The sequence below is a fragment of the Hibiscus syriacus genome, unplaced genomic scaffold, assembly GCF_006381635.1.
Source record: "Hibiscus syriacus cultivar Baekdansim isolate YM2019G1 unplaced genomic scaffold, ASM638163v2 tig00110893_pilon, whole genome shotgun sequence".
NCBI lineage: Eukaryota > Viridiplantae > Streptophyta > Magnoliopsida > Malvales > Malvaceae > Hibiscus > Hibiscus syriacus.
Window position 1 is genome coordinate 5,313,142 of NW_024062901.1, and position 19,847 is coordinate 5,332,988.

The 19,847-nt window shown below is 32.3% G+C and overlaps 2 protein-coding genes across 2 annotated transcripts; one reads left to right on the forward strand and one right to left on the reverse strand.

The window, feature by feature from the left end:
- Window positions 1-6,601: 6,601 nt before the first annotated feature.
- On the forward strand, window positions 6,602-10,039 carry LOC120145101 (pentatricopeptide repeat-containing protein At5g11310, mitochondrial-like). The gene is made up of 2 exons (XM_039158999.1): window positions 6,602-7,133; window positions 8,417-10,039. Exons 1-2 carry the CDS (start codon window positions 6,626-6,628, stop codon window positions 8,887-8,889), a joined length of 981 nt encoding a protein of 326 aa, XP_039014930.1. The 5' UTR covers window positions 6,602-6,625; the 3' UTR covers window positions 8,890-10,039.
- A 2,556-nt stretch (window positions 10,040-12,595) lies between these two features.
- LOC120145032 lies at window positions 12,596-13,136 on the reverse strand. The gene is made up of 2 exons (XM_039158946.1): window positions 13,019-13,136; window positions 12,596-12,934 (listed from the first exon to the last, which is right to left on the reverse strand). Exons 1-2 carry the CDS (start codon window positions 13,117-13,119, stop codon window positions 12,607-12,609), a joined length of 429 nt encoding a protein of 142 aa, XP_039014877.1. The 5' UTR covers window positions 13,120-13,136; the 3' UTR covers window positions 12,596-12,606.
- Between the last annotated feature and the right edge of the window lie 6,711 nt (window positions 13,137-19,847).

Below are 19,847 nucleotides of genomic sequence, written 5' to 3' on the forward strand. Positions count from 1 at the left end.
TGGGCTATAATATAATATTTTCTACACACTTTATTCATCTTGGGAAAACCCTAATTTTATAGTCGTCTTTTATTTTTCTCTCCTACCGCCGCCATGGTATGCTAAAAACCTTTGGGAAAACCGTACTTGGTCGTGAAGAATGTTGCAACCGTGAGAGTGGTAGTCGACAATCGATTGGGGGCCATCTTAGTGATTTAGATCAAACTTAAGAAAGGGGTTTTATTTTATTACGATGACTAGTTTTTATTTTATGCTGAAATGTTAAACTTTGATATATTATGAATTTCATGTTTATTCAATGTCTTAGTATTATTGATTGGTGTTGCTTGAGTTTAATTTTTTTGGTTTGTTTGTAGAGATATGAAATGTCAGTAATGTTGCGAGAGTATGTTACATCATGAATAACATCAGCTTCTACAAAAGCAACATTTATCATAAAAGAGATTTTTTACGACTGCTTTTTCGTAGCATTCTTAGTACACTTATTTGAATTGCTAGAGATATAGTCCTTTTTATAAGTTGTTGGTGCATATTTTCGAGAGAAAAATAACATGCTATGTTAATGCTAGACACACCAATCATAATGCTACAACATTGGGAAAACCGTACTTGGTCGTGAAGAATGTTGCAACAGTGAGAGTGATAGTCAACAATCGATTGGGCGCCATCTTAGTGATTTAGATCAAACTTGAGAAAGGGGTTTTATTTTATTACGATGACTAGTTTTTATTTTATGCTGAAATGTTAAACTTTGATATTTTATGAATTTCATGTTTATTCAATGCCTTAGTATTATTGATTGGTGTTGATTGAGTTTAATTTTTTTTTGGTTTGTTTGTAGAGATATGAAATGCCAGTAATGTTGTGAGAGTATGTTACATCATGAATAGCATCAGCTTCTACAAAAGCAACATTTATCATAAAAGAGATTTTTGTCGACTGTTTTGCCGTAGCATTCTTAGTACACTTATTTGAATTGCTATAGAGATATAGTCCTTTTTATAAGTTGTTGGTGAATATTTTCGAGAGAAAAATAACATGCTATGTTAATGCTAGACACACCAATTGTAATGCTACAACATTGTTAATTGCATGTTGTTGTTTGACATCCCACAATCATTTATCTAAATTGATCATTACTTCATTTACTTGTGCTATAATCCCATTTATTCTATGTTGTTTTCTATTACATTGCTACAACATTGCTTTATGCATCAACAATACACAAATTTACATTTGTTGCATAACACTTCTACGAAGTAATACTAATCTTTGTGGATAAGATACTCGACGCTATTGATGCATCCATATTTACTACTTGATAAAAAATAGTGTATGTTTGCACTGGTTGCTGTTACATTATTCGAAGCATTCGTGACACCTTATTGAAATTTGTGAGGAATGCTCTAGATCGAGAGAAACAAATCTGGTGATCCTTAAGGTCTATCTTGTATTGATTTCGAAAACTAAAGTTGCGGACATACTAACTCTCTTTTGCCTTATAAGTCTTTTCAACACCTCTTACAAAATTCTTGCAAAAACCTTGGTTAACTGACTCAGACTAATTTTACAACGAATCATTGGTCCTTTCCAAAACAATATTCTCCAAAAAAAAATGCAGCCGATAATATAATTGTCGTGCAAGAAGTCGTTCACACTCTTATGAACCTCCAGGGTCGTAAAAGAGCAGCAATTATGAAAATTGACCTACAAAAGGCCTACAAAAAAGTTAATTGGTTGTTCTTACAAGAAACATTAAAAGACTTCAAATTCCCTGGCGAGACTATCGCTATTATTATGTTTTGCATCATATCCAACACCATCGAACCCTTATGGAATGAAGAAAAAACTAACAATGTGAAACCGAATCAAAGACTCCAACAGGGAGATCCCTTATCATCCTATCTCTTTATTTTGGTTACGGAATGTTTATCAATATGTTTCTAGAAAAAGGTGGAATTTTTTTTATAGGAATGGGAAACCTCATTAAAAACCTCCTTAGTTGACTCTATAAAAGAGCAACTAGCGGAAAGAGGAAAAGAGTGCCTCAATTTATTAAATAGAGAACATTTACGTTAAAGTACACCAATACACCTAGGGCAACATATAAAACAAATACCAATAAAGCTCCCTAGAAAAAAAACCCTTACAATCAACTGATCCCCTCCTTAGCTAATTTATCAGCCTCCCAAATACAACCCCTAGGAATCAATCTAACAATAACCGCCCTCTCTAAAACTAAGGACACAATATCCCTAACAATGGAACTGAAGAATGTAGGAGCAGAATTCGACAACAAAATCCAATCAACTACATATTTACAATCACTCTCTAAAATTAGTCTTCCCTTCAAAACCCAATAAGAGGATAAAAAAGTGTCAATGCCTTTTTAATGCCTTTCAACTCAGCCAAATGAGGAGGGCCAGGGCCAACACTAATAGATAAAGTCGTCAAAGTTAGGCTATTACAATCTCTCAAAATACCTCCAATTCCACCAGCATCCCATCAAACCTGACAGCCCCATCAACATTAAATTTGTAAAAATCTGTTGGGGGAGGAAGCTAGCTTTGCACCATCCTTCTGTGAATATGCTGACAAGGAAGCCTATCTGCAAGACTACCAACAAATCAACTTGTATTTGAACTTGGGGGAACTTAGCTAGAAACCATTTAGCCAACCTAAATCTGGTTATGAAGAAGAGAGAGACTCTATCAAGACTCATATTATAAAAAACAATTGAATTCCTAGCTTTCCAGATAGACCAAAGAATCACTCCCGGGATAAATTTTCATATGTACGAATTAGACCTTAATTTAGACTAAGAACTTAGCAAAATCTGGGGATCATGAGGCAAAGCTGTATATATGTCCCACAGCTTGAAAAATCTGTTCCAAAGTTCCCCTGCAACTGAGCACGAGATGAAAAGATGTTGGACTGTTTCTTCATTCTTTTGACAAAGTGGACATAGAACATCTTCCAAAGGAACCCCCGAAAAGGCGGAAAGTAAAAAATAGAAACTGATTAAACTAGCGAGAGGAAGAATTAATGTTAGTCATATCTATTTTTTGCAGATGTTCTTCTGATATTCCTTGAAGCTTCAGCGGAGCAAGTAAGTGTTGTTAAGGACTGCTTTAGGACTTTCAGCAATGCCTTGGGATTAGTAATAAATATCTAGAAATTGAAGATGTTCATCTCGCCTAATATTAGTAGCTCTATCGCAACACACTTGAGCCAAATAAGCGAGATTCTCTTTACAGACAACTTGGGCATTTACTGGGAGTCCCCATTTTACATAAATGTACTACTGCAAATACGTATGCCCCCTTGATTGTAAAAGTAAGGAAAAACTTACAGGTTGGAAAGGGAAAGTCCTATCAATGGCTTGCCGAAAAACCTTAATTTAATCTGTGACAACTATTCTAGTATATATTATGCAAACTACAATTCTTCCTACGGCCACTAGCAACAGACTGGACAACCTCAACAGGAATTTTTTATTGGGTGGAGGTACCGATTACTCCCATAAACATTTAGTAAATTGGGAGATCGTTTGCAGATCAAAAGCAGAAGGACGCCTGGGCATAAGGAAAATGAAAGATATGAACATGGCTCTTATGGCTAAAATTGGGTGGCGAATGCTAAACGAAAAGGACAATTATGGTGTAGAATATTCAGAGAAAAGTATTTAAGACAGAAAAAATTTATGGAAGCTAATACCTATGCAAGCAGCTCCTCAACATGGAAGAGAATATTGAAGACTCGTAAAACTATCAAACAAGGTTGCAAGTTCATAATTCGAAATGGTGAGAATATAAGATTTTGACAAGATTGGTGGGTTGGTAAAGCTTCCCTAGTGAAAGATTACTTGGAGCGTGCTATCTATAATACTAAAAAAGTTGCAAATTTCATCATAGAAGATAACACATGAAACATCTAAGAGCTTCAAAAGTTTGTTTCAGGGGACACTATTGAACAGATCAGAAGCATACCCTCACCTGTTTTAGAGAATATCCAACCAGATTCTATAAGTTGGGGTCTTGTTAAGGATGACAAGTTCTCGGTCAAGTCAACATTCAAAGCAATCCAAAGCAAGTCACAACAAAGTTCACAAAACCAAAAATTTGAGTGGATTTGAAAGGTGAACTCAACCGAACGTGTAAGGATATTTATATGGTTGTGCTGCTTAAATAAATTGAATACTAATGAGGTAAGGGTAAAAAAGAACATGACTAAATATTCGAATTGTAAAGAATGTTATGATGAAATCAAAACTTCAATCCATACCATTTCTCGAGAATATGCAAGATTGCTAAGAGTGTGAAAAGAAGCCAAAGCAGATCAATTTGACAAGGAATTTCTATTCCAAGAGTTTGAGAAGTGGATTGAAAACAATTGCAGATCGAGGAAAGTTAACACAGAGGGAACCGAATGGGGATCCATTTTCTCAGCAATCATTTGGGGTTTTTGAAAATTCAGAAATAAGGTTATATCATTCAAGAACACCAACAGACAACCAAAACAAATTCTCATCTATAGCAGTAACCTGGCAAGAGATAATAAAAAAGCAATGGAAACCACACATACAAGAATAACTAAAGACCCTCACTGGTTTAGCTGGAAGAGACCACTGAGAGGTGCTTGGAAATTGAACACGGACGGAACTTGCATATCGAACATGGGCATCGTTGGTGCAAGAGGTCTACTAAGGGACGATGAGGACAGATGGATCAAGGGATTCATGATAAATATTGGGAGAACCTCCAATACGATGGCTGAGATTTGGGGTATCCGTCAAGGGCTAGTCCTCGCAAAAACTCTAGGGGCAAGAAGGCTGGTAGTTGAGTCAGACGCTTTATGGGTAGTGGAAGCTTAGAAAAAGGTAAGAGCCAAAAATTTATTTATATAAAATATAATTTGATATGAAAAATAATATTGTGGTATCAAATGAACAAATATATTACTTTTTTTAATGTATAAAATATATTTTTAATAACATAAAATTAGAAATTATTTTAAATAATTATATTTTTATAATAATAATATTTTCATCTCATAAAATAATAAAATATTTTTAACTAATTAAATTTATTAATATTTTATTAAATTAAATTCTTTATGTATTATTATTAAGCTTATAATTCTAATAAAACACGAAAAATAAGGTCGAGAAGGATTCATATAAAAATTCAAAATGGTAAAAATTATTCATTACTTAATAATTTGAAGATAATGACATTCTCGTCATTTTAATTAGATTTCTAATTTAATTAAATCAAATTAAATAAAAATTCATTAAATTTGAATTCCTAAATATACTTGATAGGCTTAAAAAAAAGAGAAAATAACCTCAGTGACCAAAAATACTTTATAATATACGATTTTAACCAACTTTTTTTAGATTTGCCAAAATGACCAACTAAATCGTAATGCGATCGATAATTCGCAACGCAATAGTCCAAGTTCGCAAACCAGTTTCCAGATTCGCAACGCGAACTTCGACTATCGCATTGCGATAATCCAAGTTCGCGTTGCGATTTATTTCAAATTCGTTGCGATTTGTTTCTTAAGAATTTTCTCTAAAAAGATAGTATTCGCGCGAACGTGTCGAAGACACGTATTACCACGACCCGACCTGACCCGAGACGAGACGGACGGCGGCGCGCGAGAGTCCCCCTTGTTCTCTATCACTCAACAAGGAAGTGGGAAAGTCAAGCCTTAAATACCATTCCCAATAGTGTTTCCAATACTATGTGGGATTGAGCATTACCAACACTTGTTCCCAATACTATGTGGGATTGAGCCTTAAATAATGATATTATTTTTGAATGTTTTGCTTAAAATTGCAATAATCGCGATTGATTGTAGATTGACTTTTAATTATGACATATTTAATCGTATAATACTAGTGCAATTGGTTTCTGATTCAGTTGTTTTAAGGTGCATGATTGTTAATTGTTTCCTGAATAATCACATTGTATTGGAAACAAGTATTGGTAATGCTCAATCCCACATAGTATTGGAAACACTATTGGGAATTGTATTTAAGGCTTGGCTTTCCCACTTCCTTGTTGAGTGATAGAGAACAAGGAGGACTCTCGCGCGCCGCCGCCGCCGCCGTCCGTCTCGTCTCGTCTCGGGTCGTGGTCGTGTCTTCGACACGTCCGCGCGAATACTATCTTTTTAGAGAAAATTCTTAAAAACAAATGCAGTCGTTGCGAATTTGGAATAAATCGCAATGCGATAGTCGACTATCGCAATGCGAACTTGGACTATCGCATTGCGATTTACATATTCGCATTGCGATAGTCCAAGTTCGCATTGCGATAGTCGACTATCGCATTGCGATTTACATATTCGCATTGCGATAGTTCAAGTTCGCGTTGCGAATCTGGAAACTGATTTGCGATACTGGAGATCGCGTTGCGAATTATCGATCGTATTACGATTTAGTTGGTCATTTTGATAAATTCAAAAAAAATTAATTAAAATCGTATATTATAAGATATTTTTGGTCAATGAGGATATTTTCTCTAAAAAAAAAAAAAAAAAATCTCCAAATTCTTTGGGTATAATGCAACCATTAAAACCCACCTAGAACCTCTTGAATTCTTAAGCAAAAAGAGTAATGAAGACTCTCTTTCAGCAGCAACGCCATTTCCTTCGTCTAAATGCTCATCGTCTCCCGAAGCTATTCTTCTCCGATCAATCATGGTTTTCCACAAATCAAAATCCTCCAATCAATTATTCATCTTCTTCCTTTACCAATGCCAAATTTTCCATCATCGCCAATCTCCTCTCAGACCCGACCATTACCTTCTCCTCTTCTCTCCACTCCGCCCTTGACAAAACCCAGGTAGACCCAGATCCCGACATGCTCCAAGCAATATTCCTACGCTTCGATTCTTCTCCAAGGTTGTTGCATGGTTTATTTCTTTGGGCTGAAAAGAGACCTGGGTTTGAATCTTCTGATACGTTGTTCGACTCAATGGTCAATGTTCTTGGTAAATCTAGGAGCTTTGAGGAGGCCTGGAGTTTGGTTCTTGATCGGATTGGTGATGATGGGGGGAGGGAGGGTTCCAATTTGGTTTCCGTCAACACCTTTGTGATTTTGATCAGACGGTACGCTCGAGCAGGTAATTTCCTTTATGTTTTGTATAATAAGATTTGAACTTGCTTTTGCCTGGAACTGGAAGTTTGATGTTGAAATTTTGAATTATTGATGGATCAAATTTTTTTACTAGCCTTCCCATTCTATTTGTGTCAACTATTTGCATTATTGACGTCCAATTTAGTTTTTTAATGCATTTAAGGTAAGTTCTATCGATGATTTGATGATGAATTTGCAAATCCATAAATGACTCATTTTTGAATCATTAAGCTATCATGGTTGCTTAAATTTATTGCATGATCAGCAAATAAACTTGCTTTAAATTTCTTTAAGTTCCCCCATTGATGTATAGGATGGTGACAATGAATAAATGCAACATTGGAGTTTGGTGTTCTCTTTGCACTTCAAAGAGAATACCAAAGTGCGATGTTGCATTTCGAAACAAATGGCCCTTGATGCATATTTTGGACCATTTATGCTTCTAGTTGGATGACATTAAATCAGTTTTCAGAAATATTTTAAACCTTTTAAGTTCCCCTTGATGTATAGGATGGCGATGCATAGATTTGGTGGGGCAAATATTTAGGATTTAAGTATTAAGATGAAAAAACACTCTGTGTTGTGATGTCAATACAATATAAGGTTTGATCCTACTTTCATGAAGATACACAAAACGGTTGACACATTGGTCATTTGTTTTGAAATACACATTGGAGTTTGGCGTTTTTTGGGCTTATTCCTGTTTTGGAGTTTTTATTATGGCTCCACCTTTTGTATTATGGCATGCTTGTCAACTTACTGTTAGGGGTGTAATGAACAAAGCATTCGATGAACTGTTCATATAACTTTTGTTTATAAAGCTAAATAAATGAGTATGAACAAAACTTTTATGTTCATTTAATAAATGAACAAATTGTGTTCGGTTCGTTTATGTTCATGAACAAGCTCATGTATGAGCTCGAGCTCGTTTGTTTGTGTTCATGAAGATGCTTGCGAATTATAAACGAACATGCTCGTGAACTCTAAACGAACAAACACGAACACCTTCAAAAATAAATAAACGAACACGATATTAAAAATTTAAACCACATGAACACATTTAAAAATAAACAAACGAACACAAACACAGTCTTGTTCGTTCAAGCTCGGTTCATTTACACCCTACTCACAGTGCTCACTTGCTTATCTTGAACCATTTATACATCTAGCTGCATGATATTAAATTGGTTCGCAGTGTAAGTGGCAAAGGTTGAATGTTTAGTTTTCTTTTGGTTCTAGTGATGTTTATGCAGGCATTCAATCATGCAGGTATGGCTCAGGCTGCTATCCGTACATTTGAATTCGCAAGCAGTTTAGATCAAATTTGCAGTTCTGATGAGAAAACTAATCTTTTCGAAACAATGTTGGACTCTGTATGTAAGGAAGGGCATGTTAGGGTGGCATCAGAATATTTCACTAGAAAAAAGCAGACAGATCTGTGTTGGGTTCCATCAATCAAAGTTTACAATATACTATTGAACGGATGGTTCCGGTCTGGAAAGCTCAAGCATGCCGAGAGACTTTGGTCGAATATGAAAAAGAATGGTGTGCTGCCTAGTGTCGTAACATATGGTACCCTTATAGAAGGATATTGTACTATGCGTCGTGTTGAGAGGGCGGTGGAATTGGTGGACGAAATGAAGGAAGTGGGAATGGAGCTGAATGCGAAAGTGTACAATCCGATTATCGATTCACTTGGAGAAGCAGGAAGATTAAAGGAGGCATTAGGGATGATGGAATGAGTTTTATCGTGTGAATCGGGGCCTGATATTTCGACATATAATTCTCTGGTTAAAGGTCATTGCAAGGCCAAAGATTTAGCAGGGGCTAGTAAGGTACTTAAGATGATGATCAGCAGGGGTTGCATCCCAACTATTACGACCTACAATTATTTCTTTAGATACTTCTCAAAATTCAGGAAAACCGAGGAAGCGATGAACCTTTATACAAAGATTGTTCAGTCTGGTCACGCTCCTGATCGGCTTACCTACCAGCTATTGTTGAAGCTGCTGTGCGAGGCGGAGAGGTTGGATTTGGCCGTTCAGGTTAGCAAAGAAATGACGGTGAAGGGATTCGATCGGGACTTGGCTTCGAGCACCATGCTGGTTCATTTGCTCTGCAAAATGCATAGGTTCGAAGATGCTTTCGGAGAGTTCGAGGACATGATACGAAGAGGTATAGTTCCACAATACCTCACTTTTGAGAGAATGAACAATGAGTTAAAGAAAAGGGGAATGACTGAGATGGCTAGGAAACAATGTGACATGATGAGGTATGTCCATTCTTCCAAAAAACTGCCCAATACATATGTCGGAGAGGAGGACTCATCACGAACGAGGAGGACGTTGATAATGAGGAAAGCTGAAGCGATTTATGATATGCTGAAAACATGTAATGATCCGAGAGAACTCGTTAAGCATCGAACTTTATCCGGAAATGCTGTATCGAGAGCAGGCCAGTTGATTGAGATTATCAAGAAAAGAGCTAAAGAAACAAGTATGAATGGTTAAGGCCTATGAGCAAAGGAACAACAAGAAAGGAGCAGGCTTCAAGAGAACTTTGGTGCAATTGGTGTTAGATGGCTTCAATCATCTTCGGGGGAAATTCATCGAAATTTGTGGAAGCGTCTTAGTGATTACAAGTTAGTATGTGTCCAAAATTTTCTTACCTTCTTCTTAATGTACATATACCTTTCATTTACAGCTGTCCGAACTCGGATTCTTCAGGGAGAATAATATTTCTTTTTACTATTACTATCGAGATCCTTTGAGAAGTTCATGAAAGACCATTTTTTACACAACACATGCTGGGATGTTGAAGACACCATTATAGAAAAGATTGATGTTCAAGATGGAGGGTCCGAAGTGAATGCATATGGCGCTTGATTTTTATTTGAAAATTTTGATTTGAGAAGTATATTTAGGGTCTGTTTGTTTAGCTGTAATTGGTTTTCCAGAAAATGAATTACTGGAATTTGAATTACTGGAATTTGAATTACTGGAAAATGAATTACTGGAATTTGAATTCTGGAAAATGAATTACATTTCTGGAAAATGAATTACATTTCTAGAAAACATCTGGAAAACGTTTTATGATGTTTGGAAGATGTTATTTAAACATTTTTTCGGTATATTTTAGTGAAATAAAATTTTATAAATATATTTAATTATATTAAAGTAATAGTACTATATTAATTTTTAAAATAATTAGTATATTTTAATATCTTTACTAAAATTATTGAAATATATAATAAATATTCATATTAAATATATAAAAAATTATATATTAAAAAAAAAAATATAATCTTATATTATATAATAAATTGATTATTTTATATAATATTAAAAATAATATTATTTATTATAAATTTAATAAAATTATTTTAATAATTAATATTTTGATGAAAATGATATTAAAAATTTTATTAATTAAATTCATAAAATAAAAATATTTGAGTATTTTTGCTTTGAAGTGAAAAGTTCGGAAAATGACTTACGGAAAATGAATCCGTAAGTCATTTTACAGAAAACACAAAGGAAATTCTGTTACTAGGAAAATGAATTACATTCCGGAAAACGAATTACGTGAAACAAACACGGGAAAACGTTTTCCGGAAAATGAATTACGTGAAACAAACACGGGAAAACATTTTCCGGAAAACGAATTACGTGAAACAAACACTGGAATTCGGGGAAAACCAATTCCGTAATTCGAATTACGGGAAACAAACAGACCCTTAATCTGTTGATTCCGAGTATTGCAGAATCCCATTAAGAGGATGATCCTCCCGCTCCCAGTTCGCTTGTTTATTTTTTAATGTGTTTAGGTTCGTTTAAATTTTAATTTGTGTTTATTATTTTTTAATGTGTTTAGGTTCGTTTAAATTTTAATATTGTGTTTATTATTTTTTAAGGCGTTCGTGTTCATTTATTTATTATTCGCCAACATGTTTGTTTAATTTTCGTGAACATTTTCGTTTACATGTTCGGGAATGTGCTCATTTAGTGTTCACGAACATGATCATTTACTGTACGTTTAAATGTTTAATTTTAGTTAAAGAAAAATGGTAAAATTACGCTACTAGTACTTAAACTCCTTAAAATTCATAATTTAAATTTCAACTTGTACCATGTACTCAGTTTAGTTTACACCTTCACCGATATTTAAAATGTTTGGATAGTCCAAACTTAATCCTTTAATTTGGTGTCATTGACTCATCATCCAACAAATTCAAGTACTTCTACATGTTCTTATGTGATATGCCATGCTCATGTGAACTTGTTTATAGATTTAACAAAACATTAAGGGGCCAAAAGAGATATAAATCATTAACTTATCATATTAGGTCACCCTTTAACAACTGTTAAGGTTATAATTGTCATTTTATTATTGTTTAAAAAAAGTAATAATTATTCTATAATTTTTGAAAGTCTGATCATAGAATTATTTTATATTGGCCTTGCTCAGTAGGCTTCTTCCAATCACAATACTTTGATTTTCGATTCTGAATACCCAAATGTCATCTCTGATATTGTTCTAAATGATGTTATTTATGGTTAATATAAATTATATTTTCCTTAAAAAATATAGTTTATAGATATTTAATGTATTGGACCCTAGATTTAATTAGGATGATGGGTCATAAAAAGTCTATAAAATTATTTGACTATACATATAATATATATATATATATATATATATATATATAATATATTCGAATTATTCAAAAAATTGTAAATAAAATGTAAAAATATAGAATGATTAATTTTAACCAAAAAAAAATATTGTTCACGGTCAATTTTTTGCACTTTTTCCCAAGCTAAAAGTAGATTGAAATATCTAGGTATTGCCCAAAGAAATAAAGAATATGTGGTCCACAAGGGCTCCTCCATATATAATTAGGGGTAGACTATATCTAAACTATTACTTTTAATCTATTTTAGTATCTAAATTTTTAATTTTTTCAAAATTATATCTAATGTTTAATTTTAATTTCATTTTAGGATCCACTATTTTAGTTTCGAAACTATCAATTTTGATCCGTTGAAGTATCTAAACTTTAAAATTTTCCAAAACTTAATGTTAATTTTTGAACTGGGAACTAGAATGAAACAAAAAATTTTAAGTATGATTTTAAAAAAATTGAAAGTTTAAATACTAAAACATATCAAAACTGATAATTTATATATTAAACACATAGTTTATCCTATAATTAGATATTCGTTCAATTTGTACTGCATGTGTACTACTACACCTAGCTCAAATAACACCAATCGAGTACTACAACCATTCAAAACATTCATACAAAATTAATCATTTTCCATCATTAATGTTACAATCTATAAATATTGATTTCAAGAACATATACATAAATTATTTTATAAAAATATCTAAATTATATAAGAATTTAAAATTTTCAGTATGTCATCCGCTGTTTAATCTATACAACAATGCGGAAATCACATAGAGAAGCAGCCGGCTATTGTTTTCCTAGCTACTATCACTTTTATCGCCGGTGCATTTTCAGAGAAGCCAACAGCCTCCCATCTCCGATGAGCCGATGGTCTCGGGAGATTCTCCGGCACGATCGTCTCTAGGGAATTCGCCTGCCATGAAGGGCACATCCTTCTGTCACTCCACCTCGTTACCCTCGAGTTTGATTCCACGGCGAGCGACGGAATTTCACTAGCGACGGCGCCGTCCGTATTCACGTTGCCAACTTGTAACCCGACCACCATGCAGGCCAACCCTAATGCGCATTGCTTTCGCCATTTATCGTCCCTCGGCCTAAAATGAATTCCACAAAACTCGTGAGTACCAAATCGTGCATAGGAGAAAACTGGTGAACCCCAAATTCATATTTTGACTTACCATGCAACCTGGGGTCCCTTGGGGTTAAGAGAAGGGTTGTCTGAGCCAGGGTTTGGGGTTGGAGGGTAGACGTTGAGGCAGCACCTAGTTGAAATAGCCATTTCCTTGCTCTCTCCCTCCCAAAAGATTGAGTTTTTTTATCTTAATTTGAACTTAATTTTTCTATTCTAAATGTGATTCAACCTTAAAGAGTTGAACCGATTTGAACTCAAATTCGGCGATTAGTGAATAAACCACGTGGGTTGGACTTGGACCGTCCAATGAAGCCACCTAATTGCTTGCCGTCTCTTACTATGGTTCTCTTGGGGACGCGTGTGGGAAACTGTTTCTTCTAGAGTGAAAGGCAGATAATAGTCGTCGCTTTCTTTTCTGATAAACTATATAAATGATCACTAAATTTTAAGTACATTTTTGTTTTCTCCACTCAAGTTCTATAAATAACGAATTGGTCCATAACATTAGGCTTAATATAAAAATAAGTTTCTAAACTATACCCAAAATTGATTTTTGGTGTCTAAGGATTTTTTTCGTTAAAAATAGGGATGGGCACGGGGAGGGGCGGGTCAATTTTTTGGCTGTGCCGGACCCGACCCGACCCGAAAATATATACCTAAAACTCGATCCCGCCCCGATGAATTTTAGGTTTTTTATGTCCCGAAACTCGTCCAAATTTTTAGGTCAAAACCCCAATCCCGACCCGATCTTAATATATTAATATTTTAAAATAATTAAAATAATATATTTTATAATAATATATTTATAATTATTTATTATATTTTAAACAGTTAAATTAGTATATTTTATAATATTTTTTATATTTTTAATAATTAAATAATATATTTTAATAATATAAAAACAAAAATTATTAAAATATTAAATAAATATATATATATATATATATGTAGCGAGGTCGATCGAGTCGGTGATTTATCATCTTAAACTTGGCTCCGGCTCACCTTGAAGTTATATACTACATAGCCACCCTTGAGACCCGAAATTTCAAAACAGAAAAAAAACTATTCCAATAGGGTCAGGTCGAGACTTGTCGTATTTGGGTATTTTGACCATCCCTAGTTAAAAATAAGTGTATAATATTTTTTCTGTTACACTTTTAGGTGTTTGCCATTAAAAAATCATGTTAAGTGATACATGTCACATTTATATATATTTTTAATTTTTCTAAAAATAAAATATTATTTTAAAAAATTGTTATTTTAAAAAAATTGAATGTCACGTGTCATTTAACGGATTTTTTTAACGGTAGACATCTAAAAGTGTAATGGAAAAAATATTAAACACCTACTTTTAACGGGAAAAAAATTTAGACACCAAAAATCAATTTTAAATATAATTTATACATTTATTTTTATATTAAAATTTTATATTATTTATTTATATAATAAATTGATCATTCATCGTTAATAATTATTAACATGAGTGACAGGATGTTGTTACGACGCATTAATCGGTTGATCTAACATTACATTTACCATATAAGATATAAATATAATCGGATTTAACTATGTAATCATTAACCAGAGATAATCCTTACGGGCCAAATTCTCTATCGTTTCTAACACTCTAAGAAAATTGGATGTCTAAGGAAAGACAACCTAATATAAAGCTAAGAAAATGCGTTATCAGAAATGTTAATATTTTTTTTAATATTTCGGTAGAGCGCTACCTAAAATATTATTTTTTCTATCGGAAATATTAATATCAACCGTTACCTAAAATATTATTTTTTTCTATCGGAAATATTAATATCAGCCGTTACCTAAAATATTATTTTTTTACCGAAAATGTTAATATAAAAAATATTCATTTTAGGTAGCAAATTAACATTTTTGGTAAAAAAAAATAACATTTTAAATAGTATTCTAATTAAAATGTAAAAAAAGCTAACACACTCCATTCCAGGTTTATAAAAGTTCCGTTTTTACTCTTTAGTTTCATTATTGCACCCAACTTGAATTCATCCGTTAACTCCCGTTAACCCTTTGACGGAAGTATTATGTGACAATTAAAAAATAAAAAATAAATCTACATAATTCACTAGCTACAAGTGACACGGAATAAAAATTTATTAAAAATTCCAAAAATTCAAGTGTTTTCTTCTTCTTATTCTTCTTTTTCTTCTATAATGCCACCTACTTTGGGGTGAGCAAAACTCGACTCAGTCAAAAACAATTAAGTTCAAATCGAGTTGTAAAATACAACTCGAATAACTCAAAATTTTAATAATTAGTAGATGAATTTTCAAGTTCCAGTCGAACACCTCAATTTTGTATGATATATGTATATCACATATAAAAGAAATATATATGTATTGTTTTATCAAAAATCACACATGAATGAATTGTTATACATACATACATACATGTATATGTATGTATGTATGCATGTATGTATGTATTGTATTGTACTGTATATGATCATAACTTTTTTAATTTTTATATTTTTTTTAAATTAACGGATTAACATAATACTTCCGTTAAAGGATTAACGGGAGTTTATAGCGAGGGACTAAAACCGAATATATTGATAACGTTAGGGACTATGTATCTTTAATTTTTAAATTAGTGACTAAAATTGGACAAATAAAAAAAAAGGAGACTATTCACATGGTTTACCCATATCTTTTTTGACGCGAACCGACATTACCAAAGCATCATCAAATCATGCGGTAAATCATCATGAGAGAAGCTTTCGTGATAAAATTTAAAATTAGTGACTATAATTTTATAAATTTATCACCTTCTAAAATTTTAAAATTTTAAAAATTAAACCCTAAACACAAAATCACGTACTCACACTTAATAAATCAAAAGAGAAATTATATCTTTAATGAATATGAATAAACACCAAAATAACTTTCTTTTGAGAAATTCTAACTTTAATCCTAAATTTAATCTTGTCATAATAAAAGTACTTCACTAAGTCATAATATGTGATTTCATTTGAAATAGAAGGCATCATCATAATCTTGAATTTCTCTGGAAAAATCATAATGATCTTAAATTTTATTTATTTATTTAACTAGATAAAATATTATTTGTAATTCCCTGTCGAATCACTTACTGTAATGAATGGTGTTTTCAACAGAAAAAATATATATGAGAAAAAGGAGATTTACTCTGATGTAACACATAAGGATAGGCATGGGTCGGGTTTGATTGAGTTTTTGGTCCACCCGACCTGAGGCCTAGGAATCTTCCATCCGAGACTCGACCCGACCAAAATTAGATTTCACCCGACTCATATCCGACCCGATATATAATTTAGAAACTCGACCCAATCTGACCCGAAATAATAAAAAAATATTATTTTTATTTAATAAAAATAATAACTTAATTAAAAAAAATTATATATAGAGGGGTATTATTGTAATTATTCTTAAATATATAAAGTAAAATTATATATTTTTTTCAGGTCGGATCGGATATTTTTCACCCTAAATCCGAACTCAACCCAAACCCGAAATTAAAAAAAAAACTCGATCTTACCAGATCAAATCAAATCAAATCAAATCAAAACCCATCAAATCAAATAAAAACCCGTCGAATTCGAGTCCTCGTCCCTAGTAACACATAGTGAAAACGATGTTTGTTTCAGTATTATCACCAGTGATGGCAGTTTGTGCACCGGAATCATAACAATTCTTAGGAGGCTAATATGCTCCTATTTCTTTAGTTGCGTCCCAACTTCCTACAACTTCGTCTTTGTTAATCTGAATTAATTTATGTGGTACATCTGATTTAAGTTGGTAACTTTTTAATAAAAAATTTTGTACACAAGACATCAAACTGACATTGATTTGGTGAAATATCTACGCCGATAGTCGTCAGTCTTATCAATAACTGTTATAAATCTGTGAAAAATTAAAGAATTTTACTTTGCGTAAGTGAATATATATATATATATAAAACAATTAAATCATAATTCAATATAAATATAAAATCTAATTATATATATATATACGATAAGTCACTTATGTAGTCACCTAACTATTATATTCATTTCGTTTTAGTCACACAATTATTTTTCTAAAATCATTACTAACGTTTTGTTTTGATTTTATTTTAGTCATCTATCGTTAAAAAATTAACGATAATGTTGATGTATTTAGTCTTATTAGATTATATTTATTCTTAATACCAAAACAAGTGCCCAAACTATACTTAAATTTTTTAATAGGTGTCTAAACTATTTTTTACCCATACAAGTGCCGTCAACGATGTTAATTTTTCTCGTTAAGTGACAGGTGTCACAATTTGGTCATTTTTGAAATTTACTTTTTTTAAAATATTATTATATTTATAAAAACCCTAATTTCTCTTAAATTATAAAAAAACCAAAAATCCCAAAAATCCTCAAATCTTATCCTTAACCTGTCACTGCCACCCTTTCCGGCCACGATCACTGTCGCCGATGAAGTCCCTGTCATCCTACTAGTCATACGACGTCGTAGTTGGCATCGATTGGTTGTCGAGATCACGTAGGATATCGATTTTCATCCTAGGGTTCATGGGGTATAAAACGTCGATTCACCATCGATCAGTCACGATTTCATAGGGGTTTTGATCGTCGGGGGATGTGAAATTGGGTGGAGCTTCGTTGATAGCAAAGGGCAACAACCGACGCGAGTCTAGGGGTTGAAATGAAGGTTTTTAAAGTTTTGGGGTTATTTCAATATATTTATGTTTTTCTTTAAAATATATATTACTTTAATTTTTTTATTTTAAATAAAAAATTTTAAAATCATCATATTGTGACACATGACACTTAACAGGGAAATTAACGTCGTTGATGGCCCGAACACAAAAAATAGTAACATTTATAACATTAGGCACCTGGATGGTAAAAAATAGTTTATACACCTATTTAAGAATTTATGTATAGTTTGAACACTTATTTTGGTATTAAGCCTTATATTTACATATCAAATGTTTTATAATAAATTAGATTTTATCACACATGTAAAAATATTTATTAGAATTTAGTTATAAATTATATGTAAATGTCAAAATTCACCTTTTATTATAAATTTTCAAATTTTGCACGCATATTTAAAATTAATTTTTATTAAAATTAAGAGTAAAGTATACAAATGGTTCCCGATTACAAGATATTGTTTTATTAAGTCTCTTGACTATTAAAAGTTATAAAATGATCTCTTAACTATAAAAAGTTACTTTGTTGAGTCCATTAACTATTAAAAGTTACAAAATGGTCACTCAACTATTCATTATATTTCAAACTCGTCATTTTTCGTTAAAAAATTAACGATCGTCTGAGCTTAACATTAACATGTCGACTAAGATATGATAGTTATTTGAGATTATGATATCAAATTTTATCATATCTCAGTCAGCATGTTAGCCACAACTTAGACTATCGTCAAAATTTTAATAAAAAATGATGAGTTTGGAACATAATGACTAGTCAGGTGACCATTTTATAACTTTTAATAGTCCAGAGACTTGACAAAGCAACTCCCTATAGTCGAAGGACTATTTTGTAACTTTTAATAGTCAAAGGACTCAATAAAATAATATCTTATAATCAAGGGACCATTTATGTACTTTATCCTAAAATTAATATATATAATTAATTTAAGACATCAACCCTATTTAACTTTTTCAACATCACATGTAATATTATGATGGTGGCCAAAATTTCATGCAATGCCTTGATGCCGACCGAATTGGGGGATATATAAGGTACGACAACCTTAATATACGATTAGGGAAAGACGCTATCAGACATATTAATATTTTTTAACATTTTCGGTAAAGCGTTACTTAAAACATTATTTTTTCTACTGAAAATGTTAATATTTGGTGCTACTTAAAATGTTTAACATTTCCGTTAAAACGCTACCTAAAATATTATTTTTTTCTATCGAAAATGTTAATATTAGACGCTACCTAAAATGTTATTTTTCTACCAGAAATTATGTTGCGAAAAGTAACATTTCTGGTAAAAAAAAATAATGTTTTAGGTATCGCTTAATCGAAAATATAAAAAAAACATTAACATTTTTTATAAGATATCTCTTTAACCGTATATTAAAGCTGTCCTATAGCATAACTACCCACCGAATTAGGGTATTACTATAATTCCTTTTCAACTTGTAGAATTGAATTCACATAAAAAATTCATTAATCATTTATTAATTCCAGCCACAAAAATGGAAGCTTGAATATTATAATTCAGCGATCTAGAATTAGATAAAATAAAGAGAAAAAAATAAATTATTAGGTAAAGTAATAAAAAAATAAATTAATATTTTATATTTAAGTGAAAGTGATTATTTATTTCACTATTTTAGTTGTGGTTGGGGTTGTTATGTTGCACTTAGGGAGGGGCATTTAAACCCGACCCGATTGGGTCGGTTTTTTTAAAAAAAATTTAGGGTCGGGTCGGGTTAGATTTTTATAATATGGTGTTAGGGTCGGGTTAGGGTTTAGGCTAAAAAAATTTGGCTCGACCCGAAAAAATATATAATTTTATCATATATATTTAGTGATAATTACAATAATATCCCTCTATATATAATTTTTTTTTTCAATTTAGTCACTGTTTTTATTGAATAAAAATAATTTTTTTATTATTTCTGGTCGGGTCGGGTCGGATTTCTATGTCATATATTCGGGTCGGATCGGGTGAAACCTTGTTTTGGTCGGGTCGGGTCTCGGGTGGAGGCTCTCTTGTTCTCGAGTCGAGTCGGGTGGACCAAAAACCCGACCCATGTACATCCCTAGTTGCACTCAACATCATGTGTTAGGTATATTTTCGAATGCAATAAGAGTATACTTGCGAGGAG